The 8,666-nt window shown below is 39.3% G+C and overlaps 2 protein-coding genes across 2 annotated transcripts; one reads left to right on the top strand and one right to left on the bottom strand.

Annotated features, from left to right (window-relative positions):
• Window positions 1-1,074: 1,074 nt before the first annotated feature.
• On the top strand, window positions 1,075-1,416 carry LOC109221516. Its single transcript, XM_019385994.1, has one exon. The coding sequence runs from the start codon at window positions 1,075-1,077 to the stop codon at window positions 1,414-1,416; it is 342 nt and encodes a 113-aa protein (XP_019241539.1).
• A 3,247-nt stretch (window positions 1,417-4,663) lies between these two features.
• On the bottom strand, window positions 4,664-5,946 carry LOC109221517 (2-hydroxyisoflavanone dehydratase-like). The gene has a single exon (XM_019385995.1). It carries the CDS (start codon window positions 5,885-5,887, stop codon window positions 4,913-4,915), a length of 975 nt encoding a protein of 324 aa, XP_019241540.1. The 5' UTR covers window positions 5,888-5,946; the 3' UTR covers window positions 4,664-4,912.
• Between the last annotated feature and the right edge of the window lie 2,720 nt (window positions 5,947-8,666).

Raw genomic sequence — 8,666 nt, 5'->3', positions numbered from 1 at the left:
ATGACTCATTGTGTCAGAGTTTTGCTACAGACTTATGGGTAGGCCGGTACCCTGTCCCATTTGATGTAAAATAATCGTAGAGGCTTTGTAGACAGAAATTCAGATTGTACAGTATGTCAGAGGCCTTGACGGCCCATATGTATTCATGTTTTAAGCAAAAAGTCAGTGATACAGTATTTTTCCACTTACAAATTGTATATTACGAGTTGTGGCCATGTTGGCCCATGATAGTTACAAAAAGAATGAATGAGTTACAGAGTGGTTCGTTTGGGTCACTACGGCACCGGGTGCCAGCCACGCCTCCCAGATTTGGGGCGTGACAATTTTCTTATACTCTGTCTGTGATGCCTCACTCTTTCTTTCTCTCTTTTGTTGGTGTGTAGAAATGAGAGCCGAAGCTCTCCTTTTATAGTCGAAGCCTCACTCTCTGTAGCCTACTATATTTGACAGTTTGCTCACACTTTTCCTTCTTTTTCTTCATTGTTAACAATCCAACAATGTTGGCTGCCAAACTAAGGAAATTCTCAACAAAATATTTTCATTAGGCACATGCCTATTACTTTAACTTTTGAATGAGATGGATCCAATGATGAAGAACACATTTCCTAAACCTATTTATTGTTTTTTGCTTTTTCAATTTAGTTGTAGCTGCTGCTTGCCTATCTCTTCTTCTTCTTCTTCAAGTTACTCTTTCTTTTAGATACTTATTTCGTTTCAATTTAGATTATACACATTTCATTTATTGAGAGTCTTTCTGACTAAATTTTGAAATTAAATTGGTTAGTTCAACTCATTATTTTAAACGATTCATCTGGTAAGGAGATTAGTGGAGCAGTACAGAGAGAGGAAGAAGGACTTGCATATGGTGTTTATTGACCTTGATGAAGCATACGATAAAGTCCCAAGGTGTTTGGAGGCTAGCGGCATTCGGGTAGCGTACATTAAGGTGATTAAGGATATTTATGACGATGCTAGACTCGAGTTAGGACTGTGGGTGGTGACTTCGAACATTTCTCTGTGGTTATGGGGTTGCACCAGGGGTCAGCTCTTAGCCCATTTTTATTTGCCTTAGCGATGGATGTACTGTCGCGACACATCCAAGGGGAAGTGCCTTGGTGCATTCTATTTGCCGATGATATAGTGTTGAATGATGAGACGCGAAGCGGAGTTAACACGATTTTGGAGGTTTGCAGACAGACCTTGGAGTCTAAAGTTTTCAAATTGAGTAGAACAAAAACAGAATACTTGGAGCGCAAATTTAGTGATGGGACCTATGAAGCAGACGTAGAGGTAAAGCTTGATGCTCAAGTTATCCCCAAGAGAGCGAGTTTTAAGTATCTTGGGTCTATTATCCAAGGTAACGAGGAGATTGACGAAGATGTCGTACATCGTATCGGAGCGGGTTGGATGAAGTGAAGGCTCGCTTTCGGTGTTTTATGTGACAAGAATGTGCCTCCAAGGCTTAAGGGTAAGTTCTATTGAGTGGTGGTTCGACCGGCTATGATGTATGGGGCTGAGTGTTGGCCAGTCAAGAACTCCCATGTGCAGAAGATGAAAGTAGCATGAGGATGTTGCGATGGATGTGTGGGTGTACCAGGAGAGATAATATCAAAAATGAAGTTATCCGAGAGAGAGTGGGAGTAGCCTCCGTGGAGGACAAGATGGGAGAGTCGAAGCTGAGATGGTTTGGACACGTTAAGAGAAGAAGCATTGATGCTCCTGTTTGGAGGTGTGAGAGGTTTGCCATGGCGAGTTTGAGAAGAGGTCGAGGTAGGCCTAAGAAGTACTGGGGAGAGGTGATTAGACAAGACATGGTGCTGATTCAGCTTACTGAGGACATGACCCTTGATAGGAGGGTGTGGAGGTCGAGGATTAAGGTAGAAGGTTAGTGGGTAGTCTTTAGTTGCTCACCGATTCCCTTTTTAGATTTTTATTACGTTATGTGGTTTTGTTCGCCTCAGCTATTGTATTCTCTGTTGCTATTATTTGGTACTACTTATTCTTTATCTCTCCCTTTTTCTTTTCTCTTCCCTCTTTCTTCCTTTCTTGCTTTCCTCTTTTTCTTATTACTCTTCATGAGCCGAGGGTCTATTGGAAACAGTTTCTCTACCTGTTAGGTAGAGGTAAGGTCTGCGTACATACTACCCTCCCCCAGACCCCACCCGGTGGGAACATACTGGGTTTGTTGCTGTTGCTGCTGCTGTTGCAGTTCAACTCATTATTCTAAAATGAAAATTTAGATACTTAAAAACTACTCTAAGAAAAGAACTACTCCATCTGCTTCAGTTTATGTGAACCTATTTCCTTTTTGGTCTGTTTCAAAAAGAATGACCCCTTTCTAAATTTGGAAAGAATTTAGCTTAAACTTCCAATTCTACCTTAATGAGAAGCTTTTATAACCACACAAATATTCTGAACCCCTTTTTGACTTGTTTAGGACCACAAATTCAAAAAATCTTTATTTTTTCTTAAACTCCGTGCCCAGTCAAACAGGTTCACATAAATTGGAACAAAGGGAAAATAAATTGTAAACATTTTTTCATGTCAATATAATGAATTTTTTTTTTAATATATTGGTCAAAGTTTGTATAATTTGATTCTCGATAAACGAATGTATCGTCTACTTTGAAACGAAGGTAGTATAACTATTTATATAGAGAAGGAGTGTGTGGAGCAGGTAATGAGACTAAAATAAAAAGTTTTTTTCCTGTGATTTAAAGAGAGAAAGTGATACAGTATACTCCCTCTGTTCCAATTTATGTGAACCTGTTTGACTGGGCACGAGTTTAAGAAAAATTGAAGACTTTTGGAATTTGTGGTCCTAAACAAGTTAAAAAGAGGCCCAGAGTATTTGTGTGGTTATAAAAGCTTCTCATTAAGGGTACAATTGTAAGTTTAAGCTAAATTGTTACCAAATTTAGAAAGGAGACGTCTTTTTTGGAACGGACAAAAAAAAAATAAGTTCACATAAACTTGAATAGAGGGAGTATTTTTTTAGTGAAAGAAAAAGAGAAGTTGAAAAGAATGGTGGACCATGGAAAGTGGGAAAAGTAAAGTGAAATAGAACGGAAAAGGGGGTTACAATATCAACCATTACTTGTATACGTGGACACGTGCCTTTGATTAATCAGTACTCCTTTCATTTCTATTTAGAAGAGATAGTTTGACTTGGCACGGAGTTTAAGTAAAAATAAGAATACTTTTGAAACTTGTGGTCTTAAAAGCTTAAGGGGTAAAAGCTTTGTGGGGCATGACGTTTGTGTGGTTATAAAAACTTCGAGATAATTTTATCTATGGTCATCGAACTTTTATGTTTATTATCCAAAAGTCACTTTCCTTTTTTTTTTGTTACGTAAAAATCATTCAACTTTGTGTTCATTACACAAAAGTCACTTTTCTTTCTTTTGTTACACAAAAATCATTTTACTTTGCTCTAGTTATCACAAAAGTCACTTTTTTACTTGAAAAGTCTATTATGCCCTTGATATATATAAACCTTCATATTTATGTAATACCTTCTATATTATATACTATATAATATATTTTTAACTATGTATTTTATTTATTATTTTTATAATATATTCGTATATTTTATTTTTTTCTTAACTTTAAATTTCAAGATATATTAGTAGCGTTAAAAAATAACTTTTTTCAGCAATTCTTTTTTTTTTTAAATTTAATTGACCAACCAATGTTGGTCGGTAATTTCCGACCAACTATGGTCGGTATGCCTTTCCGACCTTCAAAATACCGACCAAATGTTAATGGTTGCGTTTTGGACGGTAATTGGCCATTACCGGCCAACTTTGGTCAATTTTTTCGGAAGGTTTTTTCCGAATTTCTAGTAGTGTAATTTGCCAAATAACCAATTGCCCAGGTAAATTCCCAAGAAAATATCCCCAGCTAAATTCGCATGTAGTACCTAGAGATTTTCCTTCAGATTAACATATGATTTGTTCCTCAATTTCTTTGTTTGTTTACCTGCGAATTTTCTCACGAAAATGTACTTGCTGATTTATTTCTCTTCTAATATATATTAAAGTTACTGACATATTTAATAACGCTACTAATATATTTTGAAAATTAACGTTAAGAAAAAATTAAATATACGAATGTATTATAAATATAATAAAACAATAATATTAAGTTATTTTATTAATAAATAAAATACATAGTTAAAAATATATTATAGTATATAATATAGAAGGCATTACATATATATGAAGGTTTATATAATATCAAGGGCATAATAGACTTTTCAAGTAAAAATGTGACTTTTGTTATAACTAGAGCAAAGTAAAATGATTTTTATGTAAGAAAAGAAAGAAAAGTGACTTTTGTGTAATGAACACAAAGTTGAATGATTTTTACGTAACAAAAAAAAGAAAAGTGACTTTTGGGAAACAAACACAAAATTTCAATGACCATTGATAAAATTAACTCTAAAAACTTCTCATTAACGGTAAAATGAGTAAAATGAAGAGTTTAAAATTAAATTATTCCAAATTTAGATTATATGTCAGTTATTTTGAAACCGACTAAAAAGAAAAGTAACCCATCTAATTTGAAACGTAGGGATTGCATTGAACATTACTCGAGGATCCCAAACTCCATGTTGAGAAGTATATAGCTCAAGTGCTGTGGTTAGCGATGAGCCTATGACAATGACTCTTTGCTAGTTTCCACCGGAGCTCACGTGATGATGAGAAAGATAGATTAAAAGAGGGGAGAGGTGAAAAATGAATTGAGGATGAGAGAAGAATCAATGGGGTATTATATTAATGTATTTAAACTGCCTTCCAATTCCAGCTAGCTGGAGGAGACAGTCCGACAAGAAACGTTTTATTTTTTAATATAAGATCAAACAATTGCAGAAAGCTAAAAAGATGATCTGAAGCAAAACAGCATATGTTTAGCGGTGGACAAAATCAGCATAACACTTCATCATCCGTTTAGCTTCCTCCGTTTCAGGTTTACATATCTGAAAGGCATGTCCCTCATCAACCTCAAGATACTCCAATTCTCCATCCCATCCACTCTCCTTCACACCTTCAACAAATCGAACCCCAACTCCTAAAGGAATAATATCATCTTTCTTTCCCATACACACCAAAATTCTTGAACAGCCTAGCCTCGATAAAGATGGAGCCTTTTCAGAAAGCGGGTTAATCAATGGGCTATCAACAGGGGATACTAACCCTGACTCTAGTGGCGGACAAATGTTGACCCAAATCTTATTAGCCTGTCCCTCTTCATCAATGTCTATATTTGGGAACAAGAAATAAGGATAAGCAAAAATTGATCCAGTAATTTTCACCTCGTTGTTCAAGTTTTCTTTGCCAGCCCTCATAGTCATATGGTATACTAAATTGCCACCAGCACTGTCCCCAGCTAAGAAAACTCTACTAAAATTACCATGGTTAGTTAACCATGAGTCTTTGTTAACTACGGTGGATTTGTCTTCAGCGTGCGAAGCGACCCATTGAAGTGCGGTCCAACAATCTTCATATATCGTTGGCACATCAACTTCTGGGGCTAGACGGTACTCTACAGAAACAGCAATTACGTTTAACTCAGAAGATAAAGAGTTGACGTAACAGTGATTCCCATTGAAGAAGGCAGATTGAACGACTAGTCCACCGCCGTGGTAATACACTAGGACAGGGAGTTTTTGGCCGGCAGTGGTGTTTTCTGGAAGGTAGAGTCTAGCGGAGACGTGGGGTGAGATGGTGACGTCTTTAGAGAAAACGCCGGCTGATGCATTTTCCGGCGACGGCGGAACGTATAAAGCGCCGGGTACATTGTAGGGACGCTCAACACGGCCGCTTTTGTAGACTCGGAAATAGGCGTCCACTTCTTTGACTACCACATCGTCGCCGGAAGCCATAGTAGTTGAGAAATTCAATAAAATACATATATCAGAATGGTGTTATGGTATGGTGTATATATGATTATTATTATAGGGATATATAGTTAAAGAGGAGTGAAAGCAATAGTTAACCACACTAGGTATAGGATCCAATTTTTCTAGCCATTGCTTTTTTTTTTTTTTTTTTTTAGGGGGGGGGGGGGGTAACGGTAATGATTTTAAATAATTAAAAAAAAGAAACAATGACGACCAGATGGGAGGTTTTCAGATATGAGAATAAAGGAGAGAAATTGACAAACATAATGAAACAACGCATAATAAACTCGAAAATAATTAATAGCCAATAATTTGATAGCAAAATCACGAGACATATACTAAAAATCATATCTAATCGACTGAGGTGGCGATGAAAATTATTCGAATTATATATATACACACTAATTTGAAAACCCTTAATAAAATTCTTGATTTTGGCAATGATAACATGGTATTCTAGTGGTGTTAATCGTGTTTGCAGCTTCTAAACCTTCAAACATCCCGTGGCGAAGTTACAACTGTGCAAGAATGATCATCACCTTTAACACCATTCATCGAAAAGTTATAACATAACAATAGATCAAGTATTACATTTTTTATATAGACGTTCTAGAACACCCTTGAAACAACTGATAGGTGTGGTCCACTGGTGAAGGGTCCAAGCTGTAGAGTTCTGTATTGGGTGATACCCTTTTTTGCTTGAGCCCGACCGGGTTGGGTCCGGTCCGGAGCAAATCGGGGCCATCGAACCCGACCTGGATGCAAGGTAGAACGACGGCCACGTCTACAACCGAGGTCGAGTCATTTCGAGACCGTTACAGAGCTCGATAGGAGTCACCACCGGATGGAGAAACACACAAGGTCGGAAGCCGGACTCGTAACGGATAACCAAGCGTCGCCGGATATCTCGCCCAAACGTGATTTTCTCAACCACTTCAGGCCATTAAGGCGTAATTACAGGGATCCACGATGTAATCAATTTACCTACCTTATTTTTACCCTTAATCAGAATCTATAAAAGGGGATCTCTCTAAATTCTTGTGGGGATCGGAAACCATTACACTACAGGGGATCTCTCTAAATTCTTGTGGATCATCAAGCACAATTGTTCTAAGCAATATTATATTCTGCGATTATTTACTTTAACAGCAATTGTTGAGTCTTTATCTTTATTTTCCTTAACCTAAAAACCTTTTGTATCTTTTAGTTCACGGATCCTTAAAACCCCATATAAATTCAATTGTTATCCGGATTCGAGGGTAAACAGTTTGGCGCCCACCGTGGGGCTAAGGATATTGGTGAGCTCTTTGATACTCTTTCTTGACGCATCACAATACACTGGTTCTTTGCAAAAGAGTCCATCTTACATTCAAATTACCAACTCATAGAATGGCACAATCAATTAACAACGAACTTGAACAGCAGACAGGAAACAATGGAATGCCCGGGCTCGAAAACCCGATAGATGCCGGTTCCCGGATGGCGCTCAACACTGATCAGGCCTCCGGATCATCGCATAGCGTCCGGGGAGAGGACGATTCGAGGGCCCAGGCAGTCGGCGAAGAGACTATCAACCTTAAAATGATTTTTGACATGCTGCAAGCCCAGCAATCGGCTATAGCTCAGCTCCAGAGCCGGGTCCAGGAGCCTGTCAGGTCCGAGGAGGCTCCCCGTGCAGCTGCAATCATCAATCCAACCCCAGTACAGCCGGAACGGGGTGGGCCGGATGCTGATTCTGCGGTTCTTAGGAGGCTAGAAGAACTGACCGAACGAATCGAAAAGGGGGAGGAAAAAATCGAGGCCAACAATAAAAAAGTAGAAACATACAACTCCAGGGTCGACCAAATACCAGGTGCACCTCCGGTCCTGAAGGGCCTTGACGCTAAAAAGTTTGTACAAAAACCGTTCCCATCCAGTGCCGCCCCAAAACCTATCCCTAAGAAATTTAGAATGCCCGATATCCCGAAGTATAATGGGACCTCGGACCCAAACGAGCATGTGACAGCATACACATGCGCGATTAAGGGAAACGATCTCGAAGATGATGAAATCGAGTCAGTTTTGTTGAAAAAGTTCGGAGAAACCTTGTCCAAGGGGGCAATGACGTGGTATCATAACTTACCGCCAAATTCCATCGATTCGTTCGCCATGTTAGCCGATGCCTTCGTGAAAGCTCACGCCGGGGCGATCAGGGTAGAAACAAGGAAATCCGACCTATTCAAGGTCCGATAGCGCATAAACGAGACACTCCGGGAATTCGTGTCTCGATTTCAAATGGAGAGGATGGATCTTCCCCCAGTCACGGATGACTGGGCAGTACAAGCCTTCACTCAAGGATTGAACGCCAATAGCTCAGCCGCATCCAGGCAATTAAAGCAAAGCCTGATCGAGTTTCCAGCAGTTACGTGGGCAGACATCCATAACCGGTACCAATCGAAGATAAGGGTAGAGGACGACCACAGTGGAGCGAGTTCGGATTCGCCATCCACACATAGGAATTTCGATCGACCTCGTAGGGAAAACTACAAAGATTCAAGACCGAACAAGGAAAGATATCGGCCGTATCAGGATGATAGGAGGCCTAAATTTACGAGGAACGATCGCGGCTATGAGAGGAACAGAAGACCGTTACCGAAGGCCAACCGTCGGGAAAGCCGTCGATAGACAGGAAGCACCCCGATTAGCTGAATATAATTTCAGTGTCGATTCGGCTACCCTGGTGTCGGCAATCGGACGTATCAAAGAAGCCCGATGGCCCAAA

Source organism: Nicotiana attenuata, unplaced genomic scaffold (assembly GCF_001879085.1).
Source record: "Nicotiana attenuata strain UT unplaced genomic scaffold, NIATTr2, whole genome shotgun sequence".
Taxonomy (NCBI): Eukaryota; Viridiplantae; Streptophyta; class Magnoliopsida; order Solanales; family Solanaceae; genus Nicotiana; species Nicotiana attenuata.
Note: the sequence above shows the minus strand (reverse complement) of the source record. Positions and strands in the feature narration are given on the sequence as shown.